This window comes from Antedon mediterranea, chromosome 1, assembly GCF_964355755.1.
Source record: "Antedon mediterranea chromosome 1, ecAntMedi1.1, whole genome shotgun sequence".
Classification (NCBI taxonomy): domain Eukaryota; kingdom Metazoa; phylum Echinodermata; class Crinoidea; order Comatulida; family Antedonidae; genus Antedon; species Antedon mediterranea.
The window spans coordinates 15,411,336-15,432,123 of NC_092670.1; the positions used below are offsets into that span (position 1 = coordinate 15,411,336).

At 36.0% G+C, this 20,788-nt stretch overlaps 1 protein-coding gene across 1 annotated transcript; it reads right to left on the reverse strand.

Annotated features, from left to right (window-relative positions):
- Positions 1-2,709: 2,709 nt before the first annotated feature.
- Positions 2,710-7,609, reverse strand: LOC140058210 (NXPE family member 3-like). Its single transcript, XM_072103776.1, has 5 exons — positions 7,438-7,609; positions 5,938-6,722; positions 5,412-5,473; positions 3,198-4,980; positions 2,710-2,823 (listed from the first exon to the last, which is right to left on the reverse strand). The coding sequence occupies exons 1-4, from the start codon at positions 7,546-7,548 to the stop codon at positions 4,121-4,123; spliced, it is 1,818 nt and encodes a 605-aa protein (XP_071959877.1). The 5' UTR covers positions 7,549-7,609; the 3' UTR covers positions 2,710-2,823; positions 3,198-4,120.
- Between the last annotated feature and the right edge of the window lie 13,179 nt (positions 7,610-20,788).

The following is a 20,788-nucleotide window of genomic DNA, read 5'->3' on the forward strand; positions in this document are numbered from 1 at the left end:
TCTTATCGCAGTATTGTTCCGTGTAATTTATTTGTCGTTACGTTGTGCTAATTTGGCATATGATGTTTATACTGTACATTTTTTAACAGTGTCAGATTTCATTAAAAAATACTGATTAAACATAATCAATGTTGAGATACTTAAATTTAAGTTTCCTGAATTAATTTATTATATCGGAAATATTAGTGCATTTTGGAAGTGGAACTACAAGTTTAGCCTTCAGAATCAATTGGAGATATTTATTATATTTTGAGTAAATCATATCATCAGTTCAGCACAGTTTTGATGAATTCATGACACACAGTAAAAAAACCCCTATTTTATCGTCTATTACTGGAAACCTCTTAATAGAGGTGACTGGCCCTTGAATAGGGGTGTGAAATTATGAGGTTCCAGGGGCCGATTCAGGCTTATAGGGGAAGCGCTAAAGTATATTATTATGAGTATATCAAAAGTGGATATAAACAATTAATAGATCATAATTTCATTATAGCTGTCAAAAGTGAAAGGAGGCCTAACCCAAAAGCACATCCCCAACCCGGCCACTCCCTGGGTTACCGTATACCAGCGATATATGTGAGTAGGCACACTTTTGAAGCTGGCAATACCTGACAATCAAAAATAATTTTTTTACGAAAATTGCCCGTGACTAAATCCCGTATACAAAACTCGAACTGAACCCCTAACAGTATTTGTATAATCACAAATTCATCTGATAAATAAACTTTTATATAAATCAGGCCTTGAGTAATAATTTTTTTACCGCGAAGAACCACGTATGTTTTTCAACTTAAAATCGTAGGCACACATTGTTGAAATACACGCACAATGACAAAAATCGTATTTTCGGCTGTGTAATAATACACTTTGAAATTTAGACTACAAAATTGTATAAGTTAATTTTATAATATTAACGATTACGATTACATTGCCCAAGGATAAATCAGTTAAAGTCTCCAATACAGAGCAAATTGACTATAATGTGTTATTATTAAACGTAGATACCGTTTACGGCATATTCACAGTAGGTAGATGCACGTTAGAGCATTAGTGGTGTCTCTTATTTCCAAATGCCGTGACTATCCAAAAGTATTTAAAGCAAACGTAGTTTTCGTAAATACAGATATTTTTTGTTGATGAAAAGCTTGGTTGAAGAAAGTACACCATTGCATTTATATTAGAATGGCATTAGTACAGTATTGAATTATTGTATCGTAATTATTTCACTGTATCCCCATATCCATATATCATCATCTCCTCCTCCTCTGACCAGGGAGTTGTTATTAGATGGAGTAACAACAAATTTATCAACTGATCTACAGCCAATAAGCGACGAGCGGTATACAGGAACCTCAAAGGATTATGCAGTCAACTGGCACTAATTTCCTGCCTTTTGTTTGGAGTCTACTTTGCCGACGATGCCAGGCCCTCTATCGCCGGGATTCGTCCATTTTGAGTAAAGACTTTCGATGCATTCCTGACAAACAAACATTGTAGGCATGCGCAGATGATTCCTTCTTCGTCTATAGCTTTACAATTTGTTTACGTCATTAGAGAATTCTGCAATATATATTTTACAAAAAACCGCTTTAAATTCCGACCTTTCGTTAAAAAGTTACGATAATTCAAAGTGTACGTTCATCTGTTTGTTTGTAGACCTTCTTTCGTGATTTTCAGAGACTTTTGGTAAGTTTTAAAGTTAATATTTGATATTTTCCGCACGTTTCTCCATTTTAACACCAGCGCTAATATTTAAAAGAGTATGTCTTCTATCATTCTCTTGATATCTTATTTTCTTACAGTTTCTTACATAATCGTAATTTTGGTTAAAATACAACATGTTTTTATAGGTGTGGGCATGTTGTCAGTAGTGATAAACGCCAGCGTGTAATCTGGGTAATTAACACCCTCCGATCGTATGTTTGTTGGCGGCTGGAATCGCCGATTCTGGTGATGCACTAGGTACACCACCAGGGCCTAGGCCTAGCCAGGGAGATGGTCTAATAACAAATCCCTGGCCTAGCCCTCTCCCATAAATAGGCCTAGGCCCCTGCACGTATGCTAGGCGGGGAATTACCTATATAACTAAGCATAGCCTATAGAATAGGCCTATATAATTATAGGATGTCCACTATAAATAATAATTAATATTAATACAATTCTATGACTATGTATGAATGTACTGACTGTAATTTGTTTTGTTGTCTTCCTTTTATTCATTATAGGAATTTGTACTGTAATAATGGAAATACAGGCTATTTGTCGTTTATGTGGGCGAGAGACTGCTGCATCTGACTCAAGACGTCTAATTTTGAAATCTGATTATTCAGATTTAATCCAGCGTGCACTACAACTTAAGTAGATGTGAACACGGATATTCTCCCACCATACAGTTGTAACAACTGTAGAGTAAAACTTGACACATGGAAGAAGAATATGCGCTCTAAAAAGAAGGATGTAAAAATTGGAATAAACCTTGCTGATTTTGATTCCAGTGAAAAACAGACAGAAGAATCTTTTTTCTGTGAGGCAGCAGTAGTTGCATTGCATCTCAAATGGGATACATTCTTTGGAAAGGAGAAGACAAACACATGTTTACAAACATTGTTATTTGTACATGATTGTACATGTATTTATTTTTAAATATGTATTTAATACAATACAAAGAATTAAAAAATGACTCAGTATATCGATTATTTTTATTTACAGTATATCATTCATTAAAAGCCTTGGTTACATTTAGATATACAGTACTGTTCAGTACTTGATTTTTCTTCTGCACTGTAGCCCCTTTCTTCCTGGTCTGTGCAGGAACATCTTTGTCTAGAATTGAAAAAAAAAACAATTAACATAACTCCCTGGTCATACATTTAATCAGGCGTTGTCAATTTAACTCCCGGCATTTGTTAACAAATGAAAAATACATAAATCTTCCCAATTGTCAGTAGTGACAGCCCAGGTCATAATTAATAAATGGAAATAATACTGCATCATCAGAAAGTTGTTTTTATTGGGGTAGGCCTAGCCCCTACTTGACCGTCCCTCCCTTCCTTCCTGATGAAATATTAAAGTTCAATGAATAAATACCTGTAAAAAAAAGGCAACGTAAAAGGCCTCCTTTCTTTCCTAGAGATTCTAGCTAGGAACGGTAGGCTGCAGTAGTATCAAATATTGAATAGGCTACACCAGTTACTAACCTGTTTCTTGAGTAGTAGTACTACTACTAGGTCGCTTAACACTAGGCCTACTTGAGCCAGGCCTATGCCCAATATTATTAACGTCGTGTTGTTGACAGCATTGCTCACAAACCCATTTGCCAGCTGGAACTTCAGAAGATGTGAGCAGTGAGCTTCACACATTCAAAATGGAACCATTCATTAGGACATGCTTTTCCTTCACAAGCGATCATTTGATCGTCAGAACTTTCCCCACATGGGCAATACATTGGCACATTTTCATTTAGATCAACATCTTCTAAATCGCTATCATCGAAATCTAAATCGGAAAAGTCTACGTACATCGGTATAGAAGTCGTCAGTTGTCATTGTGTGTCGCGATTGTATCATCTGGCTTTCTGAAACACCATGACGATGTGTGACGTAGGCCAGAGTTATTCAAGCGAAGCGAAGCAACTTTGACTTTTCTGCGCATGCGCGTGTCATTGATTACGTCAGGGAAAATTGTTTATTTGATGAGGAACTGTTTATCGGGGATTAAGTCTTATCTATTTTACTTCCTGTCGGAAAAGTAGACTGATCAAAAGAACATACTATGATGTTACTCCATCTAATAACAACTCCCTGCTCTGACTTTCTATACGCGTCCCATATCCGTCAGCAGTCAACATTTGAAGCGTAAGATATCCACTGTAAAGACTACAGAAATAATTAGTACAATGGGGAATAATAGTAGCTAGGCCTATTATTTGTCCACCTGGTGTACCTCGGGTGGTAAAATTGATCTCTCAGCTTTCATCCTTCACTGTGCCTTGATATTTGTTTCGTTTGTAGGTCTACTTCTATTATTACGTTACTCTTTATGTTTTCCGGGATATTGAATATGAAACTTAATGAACTAGTGAGTGAGATCCGCCAAATGAAGTTCTTATCACATGTGATAGTCAGGTGGAACCATTCCTTTTACTTGAACATACGTATGACAGCATCATTTTAATTTCTTCCCGTACAACTAGGTCGTGTGGATGAACGTCAGACCCCGTATGGTGACAATTTGTCATATCCCAAACATCTATTATCACAATATTTGGAACATCTTTCATAACGTCACGCATGATAGCATCCAATTTCATTACATACCAATCACTAAAATTAATTGTAGACGTTGGAGTGTAAGCGAAAGACCGCGTATTAGCAGATTTAATTATCACTAACGTTTCTGGACTGCGTTGATAAAGTCTAGTCAACGCGTTTCGAACGCATATGAGACGCGATTGATAATCGTCCAACGTTACTCCTGTAAAATGTGCCCACATATTTAAAACAACCACTGTGTTTTTATCCGCTCTTAGTTTATCTATTTCATTGAACTCGTATTGTATATTCTTAACTAGCATCCAAGTGTTTCGAATTGGAAGACCATGATGGAAAAACCTAGACGTAAAATTGTTCTTCGGATCCTCAGCCGTCAACGGACCGACTTTATAAGTAGATTTATGTTCATAGAACGTGACGTTATTTAACGTCGGTAAATACTCCAATAGGAAGTTATACCATTGACGTAATGTTGAGTCTCCGTAAAAATATAAACGTTTGTTACGCAGACAAGACTGAACAGCTGCAGTACTTAAGTATCTGGCGTTACATACGTTAGAATGCCACACGTCTCTATAATAAAATCCCGAAGTCATGCTGGATGTAGGCCTACTACCTCCTGCAGACGATAAGCCTGGATTTCTCGCAGAAGGCCTAGGCCTACAGAACGGTAAATGTGCTTTGCATAGATGGTAGCCTTCCAGTTGTTCTGAAAATTAACAATAAGATTTAATCCGTAAGTTTTTACGTAGTCATAACGTTTTAACGGGATAACGTTTGGGTTCAAAACTGTGTACCCGGAGCAACCATTTAAATGAGATATTTTGTTAATCAAGTACAAAAATGCCTTTTTATTTGGCACATGGATTGTTATTGGTCCTTCATGGTTCAACTTTATAAATGAAGTAGGCCTATTGGCTGCAACATTAGCCTTACATTAATATGTTAGTACGCGTTGTCTAGTGATCATTAAATCATAATCATCAAATCAGATCTTTGTTAGTGTTGTTTTGATATCTTCTTTGTAAAATAATGTTATTGTTTGAAGCTTTAACGTTATTGTATCATAACTTTGTCAAAGATGCCGCTGATATAAAAGCATGTCAATATATCAATGAACTTTGTTAATAGTTTGCCTACCATTTGATTGCACTTTAATAGCCAATGGCTGAAGACGTCTTAAAACTCTTCGGATGTACTTTCTGGAAGTTTAATAATCACATGACAATGTCATTCAGATGCATTGAGTATGTAACGCTAAGTATAATGCATTTAATATTTGATTGAAATACACCCTATTGATATTCAACCTATTTACCCTCCAAACCCTAAACTGACTTGGCCTCTACAGTACCAGCTTCAAGTGGTAGCGGAAAGGAGTTTTTTGTTTTCCAGCTCGATTTTGGAACCGTTTTGAGTTAGGCCTACCTTATTATTGTTATTCTTGCTGAATTCAAAATAGTAGGTGCTATTTGGATTTCATGGCCGAAACTCCGCACTAAACATGGTCATCCAAAAGTATCATTCGGTAATATTACACTGTTCATCTTATCCCATTACACCAATATTACAAAATGTATAGTTACATATAGTTATAATATTTACATTTGTTAGTTTTTGTTTGTTTTGGGGGGTTTTTTTTGGTAATGTTTCATGAAAAACTTACGTTTGAAATGCATCTTCCTCTCCCGGTAACAGTAGTTCATTTGTCCGTTTCTGTGTCAGTGCTGGGTTACCGTGGTGCTCTATCCAAGACGAACACGGTAGATTCTTTGGTTTTTCACAGAACCATGGCTGCCCGGATAATTCATCGGTAAAATTGCACAATAGTCGAGATGAATCCAAATGTATATGACATTTTGTGATTTTTATCTTCTTTCCGGATTGAAACTTACCCTCGTAAACCATCCGATATGGATTCTCGTGGTATATTCTTTTTACAATTCTTATAACTTCACTTGGAATCATTAGCGTCACTTCAATATTCACTAATCCTGTCCATGGTAACGTAAAATACGCGGAATACGTTCCATTCCCATGATCAATAATGTCTCCATTATTTGAAGAACTAGCATTTAAATTATCATTGTATATCCTGGCCCTGAAATAATCTCCACCATTTTGTTTAGGCCGGTTCCAGTCGTCACGTGCCTGGATAAAAACGTGTATTTTATCACATGTTACGTATTTATTTTTCAAGTCAATGATCTCATATTTACTTTTTCTTGGACTTGTTATTTGGGAAGTTAGAAGGGTTGTTGTATCAATATTGTAATTATCGTTGTAGGCTGGTAAATCACGACCATATGTGACGAGGGAAGGAGGCGACTCGGGGCCCGTGGGGTACACATGACGTATAACGAATGGTGGATGTGTTGACTTCCTATCTGAATGTTTGTATTTCTCGTTGCTTGCGGATCTTGAAGAAAAACTGTTCTGATAAAATCCATTCTGTAATTAACAATAATAATTTGTAAGTATTTAAATGTGGTTTTAAAATACATCACAGATACATAACCTACATTATAACAAAAACAGAAAAAGTTAAATAAAATATAATAATTTAATTAATAATCTAATAATTAAAAGGCAAAAGAAAAATGTTAATTGTTCCGTTAATATAGGTAGAGAAATAACCATATCCTAATTTAGTAGTATCAAAATACTTTTATGTTCTATGCCATGGAGTAAAATTAAAAAAATCGAAACCGGTATATTTATCAATGATTCTCTGTCCTCGGATGTTTATATAGTTACTAAGCACAACGTAACGTTTGATCACTCATTGAGGAATGTCAACAATAATAAACCACCTCGACTTTATTCGGCAGTTAGACGTCGACATTATGCACGACGACGACGATCAAGCGTAAATGTTTGCAATTATATCATGAGAGAGAGGCCACACTTGATTAATTACGAGCAATGATTTTAAAATATAGACTCTCTAAAACATCGCTATTCAAACGATCAACGAAAGGATGGCGAGTGTGTGTGGGTGGGGGCAGTGCATTGTTGGGTCCCATATGGGTCACCTTCTCAAAGAACTGCTGAAATTGAAAATCGGACGGTAACTATGCGCAGCTTATGTTAAATTCCATGTCTTTATTGTGATGTAGGCCTACCATATTCTGAAAATACTAATGAGAGATGCATATTTACTCACCAAAGATACTGTCATTCGTTGTACCCCCGTAGGCCTATACGACTTATAACAAATACCCGACAGCAAAATCATACACACAAGAATGCATTTACGAACACCACCAGTACTCATATTTTTCCTGTTGAAATACAGTTTTACTGCTGAGTAAGTTCATTGTTAGACGACCGGTGTACATAACATCGGACCCCGCATCGGACCTATGATGAACAACTGATGCAGCGCGCACACAAACTATGCTCTGACGTCATGTTTAACACTCAGCATGCCTCCCAGGAGCGATGCTCTCTCGAAATTTAATAGACCTCTGTCTATCTGTGCTATATCTTCTTTCAATCTGAGGTAAAGATAACATAAGAAGTAATGGTAATGTAAACACAAAACTGATAGTGACTTTAGTGTTCTTATTCTATTATTATCTTATCATTATTATTATTTGCAACTATAAATCTGCTTAAGTCTGGTTTCTATTAAGACGCAACGCAATGACGTCGTCGTACGCGGTAGCGCAACACAAGACCAATTACAAGCGATGGATTCAAATAATTTTTTTGTTCTCACGTTGCGTCCCATGAGAGCATTTTAATTCGTGCTTTACTTTTACACGGAGCTGCATCATCTTCATTATCATTACTGGATAAATAAATCAAGTATCTGTTCTAAGCATATTATAACTTGACCCGTATTTTCAACAGGTATAACATCTATTTCCCCGTCTGTCAGTTAACACGTCGTGTTCTGTCCACAGGGACCCAATTCAACCCATATTATGATTTTAATGGCGCTCCTTATACGGACAAATGAAACTAACACAAATTATACATAATCAGAAAAATGATTGAAGGAAGCGACCAATGATACCTGTTTCCGACGCATTATATGCGCATGCGCGTCTGCTTACATGCGGCGACTGGTCCTCAGTTATTTCTTTGTGTGCAAATGGAATGACTGCGCAATTAGAACTATTGTAAATGAATAACACGATTCAATATGAAAGTTCTTCCTCCATAGCAATTAAAAGATTGAAGAAACTAAAATATGAGGCGCCATGATCGTAAATTCTGATTAGTTGTAAATGGATCGCCTTGTTTTAATTTCCTTTGATAGGAGAGCTTTGAAATACACCAGGAACCAAGGGGCTTAGGCCTATCAAGAGAGGAGGGATAATTTGTCGGTTGACTTGAACTATCACATGGACTAACGTATGTTATGTATTAGTCAGCAACATTAGGGTGAGGGGTTGGTTGTTTTTAGCCCTGAAAAGTCACTGGGAAATAAATAATGTTCACTGTTTGGTGGTTGAGATTCTCGGTTACTGCTCCTGGGTTCAAATCCCGTTATATGTCAGGATTATGATTTATTTTATTTTTTGTTTTATGTACAGTATTTAATGTGTATATGTGAACATTGAATCGCTTATGGTTATTTATTCAATTTGCTTTTAGCAAAAAATAACACTTTAGATGAGAGGTTCCGCGCAAATGCACCATGTCGTACAGTCACGGCGCGGAAAGCGTTGGATGTATAGTGTTGAATTTATATTAGTGAAATGTATAGACCTAATGTTATCAACTTCGTTTGATTCATCATGTGAGCTAATGTGAGAACCTTTTCCGGTACTTGAATGTTAGAGATAACCTTTTTTCTTCTTTTATAGGATGCAAGCTTGATTGTTTTAGTTGGGTTTTTTTTTGGTCTTTGTATTTTGCTTTTGAATATGGACAATTAAAAAAATAAAATTTAAATAAAAAAGTAGCTGATGATTTTCAGTGGAGAAAACACAAATTATTAGACAGTGCCTAAAATGCATTAATATGAAGGATTTCCAATTGTGAATAGGTCATTAAATTCGACCTTAATCGACACTCCCAAACCCGAATGCACTGAAAACAGGAACCTCATGCCTAACCCACCAAAATGATTTCCTTTTCTTCGCGAGACGATAAAATTAACATAATCGTATACTGTACTGCGAATCATCTGTCTTATTTCAATCATGAATAAAATACCAATGACCATCAATAAGTAAACGTGTCGTTATCGGTAAACTTGCGGTCCATAACGTTGCGTTCCGTCTAATTAGTGCGTGAACCAAAACAAAGCGTTAGCTTATTACCGCAGAAACGAATAATCATATATCTTTCTACGTTTCAGAATGACGTCAACAAATTGTAATAACAAAACCCAACTTGGATTTTTGGAAGGAAAACGATAACGTCCAATCATTACGCGGACCAGGCTACTTTAGCGTTACGTTTGGCATCCACTGAATCAGTGGATGACCTATCCCCTCAACATGTCAATTGTGGTATAAGTTGACAGGAATAATACTCTGTGGTGTAATAAAAATGCCAGCGTGTTTATTTTAGATTGCAAGTGTTAAGAATAACTTGCTGTCAATTTTCAACTTCCTCTTACCAATGACCAATAGCAAACAGGCACCGCTTGTCAATTTGGTCCTCACTGACTGGGTATTAACCAATCAATGTACTATTAGATAGGTCACTGATTTTATACAATAGTTCGCGGGAAATCTGATTTCCTTATACAATACTGTACAGGAATTTAATACTGTAGTGGTTGTTTATATCCAAATATTTCTCAATGCTGCTCTATGCAAAGCAAATCAATTTAACTAGAACTACAGACACATTAAATAAATACTGTTAAACATGGACAATAGTGTTACTAGGGAATTGGGATGGCCGTGTGATATTCCATTCATTAAATTTAATGGGAAAGTATATCTTTCACAAAATGACTCATTAAAATATCTTCGTATGTATGTCAGGCAGCGTTTTAAAGGCTGGAAGCCCTTTGATCGATTTTGGGAACAAAATGGATTGATAGTCAATCATGAGGTACTTCCGAACAGTGCTATAAATGTATCACGAAAGCATATTAGTGTTTCATGTTTTATTCACCTGTTGTTGGGTGGTGGACATCTTGTAGACAATGTACAGCAGCAACAAACATATATAATTGATACAAATGAACACAATTTAAATTTGATAACTCTACGCGATTTTATAAGAGATAAATGCGTAGACTCGGTCATGAACGACCATCTACTTGATAATATAAACGACGAGCCCGTGGTTGAAAATAAAAGACCTGGAAGAAAATCTACAACAGAACTATTAGAAAGAATTAATCGCAAAAGGGTTAGGCCAGATATACCAGGAGTTCAAATATCCCCCGCCATTCCTCTTGATGGATCGAGGCGGCAGGCCTCAAAGCGATTTTCAAATCGAATGGAAGCACATCGAAAATCAATAAAAGATCTTTCTCGGAAGATTCATTGTGGAGGAAAATCTGACTTGCTGCATGCGTTCGCATGGTAGGTAGAAATAAACAGTTCCGATAAAAATAATTAACAAATTCTTATTCAATATATCTACGTAAATGTGTGAAGTTAGACTAAATATGTCTTATTTACAGTATATCAGTAGGCCTAATATAGAATATTCGTATAAAAATATCAAAATATCCCGTAACATTTATACATATTGCAAGTGTACATATATCATATGGCCATTTTCACAACCATACCTAGGTTAAATCATAATAAAAATTGTTGCCAATATAATTACAACTTTTAGGGACCTAACACGTAAAAGTAAAAACGACGGAGAAGCTGCAGGCGAATGGAATGGGGCAATATCGAAAGAAGATCTGGTGACTATCCTTACGGAAGCAAAGTCCCCCGATGATGAAGAAACGTCCGTGTTTGTAGAATTGATTCGGTATGTTATTTATAAATACCTATGTAGGCCTACCACAAAAATATAAGGTCCATCATCATAATATTATTATGTTGTATTCCACTTTGGGACATTCAGATCTCAGATATATCTGAGTTTTCTAGATTTAGAAAACGCAGATATATCTGATATCTGAATTTTCTAGATCTCAGTTTTTTATATATACACCACACTTTATTTTATACATTTTATCATTTACAGAAAGGAAGCCGCTAATCATTTTTATATTAACGAGGAGGACCTGCTCTTTCTGGAAGACACTGCAAACGTTGTAGGTGTACTTACATGGTTAAGAAAGCGACTTCCTGGATTTTTAGCATCTGAAAAAAGGGTGAGACTACTGAAGAAGAAGCAAAAGAGTGAATTTGAGAGAATTCTGCAGCCAAAAGCTATCCCAGGAGGAATAAAAATCGACATAGATGCGTTGCATGATACATTGATGCACGTTTACCATTACGTAAAAGGAAAGGAATGGTGGCGACTATATGGAGATGGTCGAATAATGGGAAAGCGGCAAACAACTGTACTTGGAATAACCAACATCAACAATGATCAAGCCCTATTAGGCAAAGGTTTCCATAGTCCTCATGACTTTTGGAGAATTGCTGTATTTTACTTTGGAGACGATCGTGCCAACTTAGAAGCAAATCTACGTTGTGATAATTCGCCATATTTAAATGACTGGGTTTGTAGAATGCAGCGAGATGGACATTACATATTTTTATCCTCAGATGCTAAATTTCAAGACGCAGTACTTGGAGGGAACATTGGTCCCCTAACAACTGATGGTTTCAACGTATATATTGAAACATCGAAAATTGAGAATAAAGATTATGATGCGACAACAGGCTTACGGTCAACTATCAGAAAGTCAATCCAAAGAGAACATGATGAGCGCCTTCTAGAAATACCGATAGATCACTTTGGTGTATGTATTGACCATGGAATAACCAGAATCGTTGAGCATCAGCTTCGACTTCTCGTTCAGGAAATTCACTCGTAAGTATATTAAGTTATGTGTAGCTAAAAAAAATGAAATACGGTACTTTATTAAAAAATGATACCCTTGTTATTATTTTCATTTGCAGTTTAATTTACCTCTTAACTTCCACATGTTTTTTTGTTTCAGTATTACTTCATTAATACCTGGAAATGAAGGTGTTGCACAGCGAAAAGTTAGACTGCAACATCTCGTTAGCAACATTAAAGCGCGGGGCGTAAACAGGAATAAGGATGGTGGATTCCATATCCAATTTGAAAATGACCAACTGAAGCAAATTTCATTAAATAAACCATCTGCTCAGTTGATACTATACCCAGCCACCACAGAATTCTTTCAATATGACACGTCTGTTCCTTTCCCAGATATTTTCGATAATGTTCTGCCTGATACCCCATACCAAAAGGAGTTGCCAATTGATTTGCAGTCTAAACTAAATTTGCCATCTCCAATTATCACTGCCAAATACCTACAGCAGCAGATTTTTTACCATCTAGCATGCATGTATAAATTGCAAAGAGATGAACCGAGAAAATTAAAACCTGGTAAAGACCAAGGAAGTCTATCAGCTGACGATTACATCTGGGGGCACACGGATGATTCTATTACAAAATATACAAAACATGCCGACATGTTCCATCGCCTTATGGTATTTAAATACGGCAATGTCTTCACGGGATATGAGATGAAATTTATAGATGTCGTACCGCAGCTTCTTCAATCAACCCCATTCCATTCAGTGATGCGGTTGACAACTGAACAAGGAGAACGTTCACATTACATGGATATGTGCCGTTTTTATCAACATTCTACTAGAGGAGGCGGTATCCATAAACCCGATCCTATCCTAAAGTTGTTTGAATGGCAATGGCGGATGATTCACCATCGAGTTAGAGATTGTCCTGTGGAAGTTCAACATCGATTTCATAATTTTATTGACAATAAAAATAGAGTTGAAGAACAACCAGATTTGCATGCCAATGAAGAATCAGATATCGATGTTCTCGATGCCGATGGCGAACCCCCAAATGTCCGCTACGGCAATGAAGAACAGCCAGATCATAACGAAGACATTACAGTAAATCCACCTATTGATGTCCTTGAAGGGAAATCAGTGGTTGTTGTGGGACGCCTATACAAACAGAAAGAATTAATAAAAACTATTGTTGCTAAACATGGCGGTAGGGTTTGGACGAAAGTTCTCCCAAAGATGGGTATTCCCTTACCACACTTTTTAGTAATAACAACACAAGTGGAATGTGACAGAGAACCAAAACGAATTGCTATGCCACTTGCCGAATGTTTCAAAAGACGTGTGGATATTATAGGAGATACATTATTAAAAGATTTGGAAAATAATTCTTTCGCTGGAGATATTGATAATTATAGGCTCAATATTTCTAAATTAGAAAATGCACCATCGTATACAATCCAGGCAATACGACAAGATGCGAGTCTCCAGCAGTACAACAGGTTAGTATGCCATACATGAGCTAAATAAATAATTACTACAATAGTTTAATTATGCCATACGTGTAAAGATCAAACAAATACTTGTAAAAAAGCATCATATAACATGAAAAAACGCGTTAATCTTTTTCAGCAAATTACCGAGTGCATACACCTACCTTAAACGAAAGGAACGACAAGACAGAAAACCTCTTCAAGAAGTGAATCACGGACAAACTGCCCATGGGAAGAGAAAAAAGAAAATGAAGTCTGCCCCAAAAAGACGAAAATCCGGTTTCAACTTATTCACTCAATTGCATATGCCTCAGGTATTAAGATACGTCTTAAGTAAAATACCCTTAGATAAAAAGCATTATAATATGCTTATTACGTACTTCTTCTTTTCACTGCCTCTACCCCTCAAACTGTCCAAAAATGAGAGCTCAGCTATAATTAACATTGTGATGGATGTCTTTCCTTAGGTAATGCGTGAATATAAGGAGTTGTCATTGACCGGTAAAAATGTAATTATTCATGACTTATGGACGCAATGTAGTGATGAACAACATACCGAATGGAATGCTCGTGCACTTCGATTAGTTCAGCCAGAAGTAGCAGAAAATGTACACAATGTCCAGGGAGAATAAGGTTTACATAATTAGTACCAGATAGGCTAATCACTTGAATTTAAGTTTTAAATCGCATGATACTATACTAAAAATCATCTTATCTTTCATTATTAATTCTCAAGCAGGATCTCAAAGATAATATTCAATTAAATTTGAACTGTCATAATATACCAACTTAAGCAGAAGGTTCAAATCTCAGTTAACGGGTTTTTCTCATTCATACAGGCTTGCTTATTTTGTTTACAATTTCTTCTGTGCCTGTTAATTATTATAATAATAATTATTATATACATCTATATTATTATATTACAATTAATAAGAAAATAAACAAATTACAGCGAACCACTATTTATATTACAGTCGTATATACACAATTTCTTTGTGTTGTATTATACACATTTCATGATTTATTGCCTAGTATACCATAGTGGATTGATCGAATAAAGTTGAACATCACAGGCATAATTGTTTAGGACTGAAAAATACAGGCTTACACTCCTTATACTGTATTAAGTTGAATCTGGTCAAATAAGACCACAAAAAACATTACTACAATTTATTAACATTTCTTTACTGCAAAAACGTGGGCAGTGATACGGTACGTTATATTTTTCTTTATTGTAGTTTATTTTAATCCCTTGTTTATAATCGACTCTTCCACAAGTCAAATATTTGAGGTTAAGTTTTCCCACTGCTCAAAGAAATAGTTACACTACTACCAGATAGAATAGAACAGTATAACTATACTAATAAGCCTCAGAAACAACTTTAATATGGATTATTCTTATGTTAATGGAGAGCATGTTGAAGTGTTTGATGAAGAGTGTGGTATATGGAGATCGGCTAAGGTTATTAATATTAGCACGGATACCATAAGTGAACCTGGGATTTGTATTCATTATATTGGGTGGCAGCCAAAGCATAACACACTCATTTCAATTAAGAAACATATTCGCCCAGCAACACCATTCGTTACGGGAAAGAGAAAGCGAATTCCAAAAACGCACAGTGTTTCAAATTACTTTAAGACTGTGCCCGAAAATCTTGTTATTGAAGACCCTGTAAAATTTATGTACGATGGGAAACGGTTTCAGGGATTTGTCGTCGAAAATGACCCTTTTCTGAAAACAATGAAGGTTTCTTACGAGAACGGATATAAAGAAAAAGACATAACATATGCTGATTTAGTGGAGTCTAACAATGATGATGACACAAGTAGACCTATTCGTATGATGACAACTAATGATGAGACAACATCACCCCTGCCCACAAAAAGAAAACTGACCAAACCAAAAAACACGAACCGAAATAAATCGGAACAAAGGATTGAGAGTCCATTCTTAGACCTACCTAGTAGTAGGCCTACTACGAACGAAGTCCCTATTATTCGAAGTTGCTCTAATAAATATGGACAAGAAATAACACAATGTGTTGTAGAAGACGAGATCGTCTTTGTGGGTTGCTTTCTTGTTACAGAGGAAAGCGATGTATATAGGTTTGTCACCCACTTATATGTAGATGATAAAGGAACATTTAAGAGCATCGGATTTAAAGTACGAACACTTGGCACCCGAAAGTTCTTTCAAATTGGAACATATGACAATATTCTTGAAATGCCAAAGAAAATTAAGTTAAACTTGAACGCTTATTGGAGGAAAAGACAGCGAAGTACTCAAATTGCTTGTGAAGAGAGAATACTTCAGAAGATGTCAGGATTGACGATTCAGCCCAGATACATACAGAGAAGTGTTGCCCTGCGAAAATGCATCAGGCAGCAACTGAAACGAGGTTTCGGTGGTAGAAGGCGCCAAATTAAAGTTAATATACCATATGACCAAGGTACTGATGCACATTTATTTGGTTTGGATGCAAGCAACTCATTTCATGAGGAGTATACCCCAGAAAGCTTTGCGCAGCTGGACGACTTACTTGGGATTGGGTGGGATTATATGATACTAAATAATTCATCTAGGTATGCTTTTGTGTCGCGAATGATTGTCAGACTTATTCTTGAAGAACAAAGTGTAGAAGTTTTAGCACACATTCGCAATACCTCTATACATGAATGGTGCATGGACTACAGAAAACATACTATGGATGAACTTATACATGCGAATAAAACATCAAACATTGATACGGAATCTTGATTAAATCTAAACATAACGTGTTATGCAGTTATTTGCGATATTACAACCTTAGTTTACGAGGTTTATTACACGATGATTATCTGTACTGTTAGTAAATAAATTCGTTTAAAATGTACTCAGTATACATTATACTTTTCTTATACTGTATATATTCTATGGTAATATTTCATAAGTAGACCAAAGTAATTAATTGGTAGTGATATGCCTATTAGTTTAGTTATTCATATTTTCTATATTGTAGGCCTAGGCCTATATTTACGAATTTTACATATTGTATTCTCAGTTTTAACAACATTATATAGTTTAGTTTCAGCTGTGTTTAGAATTATAAAACCCTAACTAAAACACTGTATTCTCTTTTTGAATATTTGAACTTGGAATAAAAAATTGTTGTAACAAGAAAATGTATTTTGATGTCTCTTTGGTGTTATGATATCAGTTACATTTTTGTAAGCTTATTGGAATTCGTAAATACATGTCATTAGATAATATCAGTGAAGGCATAAAACCTCTAATAATAAATGAGACCTTCTGTATGTATGGCTTCATTGTAATAAAATACCATAGATATTGAACTATTTATTACCCTTAAAACGTTACGTCAACGCATTGCGTCTCCAATGCAGCTTGGTATGAGATATTGATATTTGCTGAATAGTGTATTTGGTATGCTAAAGATGGTCAAAAAAATGTGGTTTGACCCCTGTAACCCATACAAGTAGTAAGTACGGTATAGGACTATACTCATTGAATGGAATTCATTAGTTCCAAATACAATAGCCTCCCTGTACACACAGAAGTTCTCTCATCATTTCTATACTGTTGTGCATCATTGAAGATGAAACGTTCACCAAAAAAGATCAGCAAAAAAAAAAAGGTTCATAATGAAAATGCTAAATGGTAATTATTTCACTATCTGTTAAAAAATCTTTATAGGCCTAATCGATGTATTTCTATTGGCATATTTATTAAGCTTTTTACAAATTCAAAAATAATTTAAGTACACTTAAAGATGCTAATGCCAAGTTGTTTTTTTTCATTTAAGGATTAATTACCTCTTCCAGCAAAAAACAGACATGGCCGTAAACGTGAAAGAAGCCTGCACTTTATTACGTGGTTACTGTCCCTACCTGACTCACAATGGGGCAGGAAGAGCAATCTCAACAGTTTTTAAAGGAAAATTGAAACGGTCAAAATCGGGAAGGAGAGCCGACAAAACTAGGGGAGAATATAAATACATTGGCATATGCAAGCGGGAACATCACAGTCAATCACACCATTCAGTTCAGACGAAAAATGACCAGCACGTTATTTCATCGGCCAAACACAACGAAATGAGAAAAGGTACAGCTCACGAAAATAACGAAAGGCAAACAAAGAAAGATGGGCCAGTCGATCAAGTTAAAATTTTATCTAAGAAAAATGCAAACTTAATTAATGAAAACTCTAAACTTAAAATGGCTTTGAAGAACGCAAAAGAGGTCAATCATAAGGGGTTGCCTGCCAGCATGGTGATACATAATAATATGATAAAAACCTCTTCACATACAGTTGGGAGGGGTACGTTTGGCGAGTGCCAAACAGCGTTGTACCATGGAACAAGAGTGGTCATTAAATCATTCAAAAACCCAGAACAACTAAATGATGAGAAGCTAAAGAAAACAATAATCAAGGAGGCAAACATTATTCTCAATTTAAAAGCGCACATTAATCTTCCACGATTGGTAGGAATTGCAATAGAAGAAGCACCATATCAGTTAATTACTCCTCTGTATTCAATGAAAGATGGTTCCTTTAATTTAAATGAGATATTTAAGAGGAAGGATATGTTGAGCAGATTTAACTGGGAGAACATACTGCGACAGATTATAGATGCGATTAAGACTATCCACAACTCAGGATATGTCCATAATGATATAAAAAGTAAGAATCTGTTATATACGTAATTTTTAAAATTAAGCCGCTAATTGTTTCATTATCATATACATTAAATTCCATTATACCATACACAATTCAGTGATTATTTTACAGTTTTTTCTCATGTTCCCAACTGTCTTTTCTCTTACAGGTAATAACGTGGTGCTTCATGATATTGATGGTAAAATTACACCTGTAATAATAGATTATGGCAAGGCGTTTCGGACCGGACGGAGTACTCCTTTAAAGTTGGCGTCGGAGGAGAAGATTAGATGGAAGAAATGCTTTCCATGGACTGCACCAGAAGTTATTTCTGGTGTCGAAGCACCATCGGAGCACAGCGATATTTACGCATTTGGATACATGTGCAGCCGCATATTTACCAAAACGAACAACAGAAGAATACGCGAAACTGGCGAGATATGCATGCGGCCGGCACCTTGCAGAGCTAGCTTGGCCACCGCCTTTTATGTACTAACGTTAGATCATGAATAATTAGAATACATTTTTCAGAATGGATTTTTAAAAAAGGGTAGCAGTAAATTGTAGCTTTGTTTTCTTGTATTTATTATTAGTTTATGTATATTTTATTTTCTTTTTTGTATTCGTGTTTAATGTTCTATCTTGGGGTGGGTCAGACAAAGTCTTTCTGCGTTATTATTATGACTTTCCCCCACATGATTAATTCATTGCATTTATTATCCTGTCATTCATGTTATTATATTGTGGAATTAAAATTAAATTGGAATTGAAATTATATTTGTTTGCAATGTATTTTGTTCTATTTTACATTGTATAAAATTGTTATAAAACGATGACAACATTAAAATACAATAACAGGAAAAACAGTGGCAGGATACAAAAACAGTTTCTGGGTACAAAACATTTGTAAAAAAAAATGTGTTGTACAAAAACAGTGGCTGGGTACAAAAACAGTGGCAGGGTACAAAAACACTGGCTGGGTACACAAACAGTGGCAGGGTACACAAACAGTGACATGGTACAAAAACGGTAGCAGGGTACAAAACCGGTGGCAGGGTACAAAAACGATGGCAGTTGAGTAAATAAACAGTGACAGGGTACAAAAACGATGGCAGGGACGGTGGCAGGGTACAAAAACGGTGGCAGGGTACCAAAACGGTGGCAGCTGGGTACAAAAACGATGGCAAGGTACAAAAACGATGGCAGGGTACAAAAACGGTGGCAGGGTACAAAAACGGTGGCAGGGTACCAAAACGGTGGCAGCTGGGTACAAAAACGATGGCAAGGTACAAAAACGATGGCAGGGTACAAAAACGGTGGCAGGGTACAAAAACGGTGGCAGGGTACAAAAACGGCGGCAGGGTACAAAAACGATGGCAGCTGGGTACCAAAACAGTGGCAGGGTACAAAAACGGTGTCAGGGTACAAAAGCGATGGCAGCTGGGTACAAAAACAGTGGCAGGGTACAAAAACAGTGGCAGGGTACAAAAACGGTGGCAGGCTATAAAAACAGTGGCAGGGTACAAAAACAATGGCAGGGTACAAAAACAGTGGCAGGGTACAAAAACGATGGCAGCTGGGTACAAAAACAGGGGCATGGTACAAAAACGATGGCAGCTGGGTAAAAGACAGTGGCAGGGTACAAAAACAGAGGCATGGTACAAAAACGATGGCAGCTGGGTACAAAAAACAGTGGCAGAGAACAAAAACGGTGGCAGGGTACAAAAACGGTGGCATGGTACATAAACGGTGGCATGGTACAAAAACGGTGGCAGGGTACAAAAACAGAGACAGGGTATGACAAGCAGTGGTCTAGGGTACAAAAACCTGTGTTTGTATACAAAGTGTCTGGGAAAAAAGACGTTAGCATGGGTACAAAAACGACGGATGGCAGGGATACAAAAAACAGTGGCAGGGTACACAAAATTGTGTTGTACTAAAACAGTGGCAGGGTAAAAAACGTAGCATACACATTTTACGAAAACAGTAGCAGGGTAACATCAGCAGAGCTAAACAAATGAAGAAGGGTCAGAACATGTGACTCTGGCAGATAACAGATAACATTTTTTCAAGAGTGATAAGAAAAAAGGAAACATATTAATATATTCAATGATTTGTTAGCCTAAATATATCTTTCATTTTTAATTTATAATTATTTACATGATGATAAAACTTTTTAATTTGTATTAATTTAAATGTTTATTTTGGGGTTCTTTTATAAGTCAATCATTTTTTTTTCCATTAAAACTTAAAAATTGGCTATTTGTAGTTTATTGTATTCATCTTTATGGTTTATTTTACATCATTTATATCTCAATTTATATTGCTATATTGTTATCTTTGATGAAATATTAATATTATGTACTGTAGTAGGCTTATACACATTTTTTAAATTCTCAACAAAGTCTCAAACCACATAAAACCTAAAAGTTGAAACTGAATATTTAATGGCCCTTGAGAATTCTA

Excerpts from the sequence above, each read along its gene's own strand:
- LOC140058210 (XM_072103776.1), bottom strand. The coding sequence starts at position 7,548 with ATGAGTACTGGTGGTGTTCGTAAATGCATTCTTGTGTGTATGATTTTG. Across the intron at positions 6,723-7,437 it reads AACGAATGACAGTATCTTTG|AATGGATTTTATCAGAACAG; the intron begins GTGAGTAAATAT and ends TGTTAATTACAG. Across the intron at positions 4,981-5,411 it reads TATTAAAGTGCAATCAAATG|AACAACTGGAAGGCTACCAT; the intron begins GTAGGCAAACTA and ends GTTAATTTTCAG.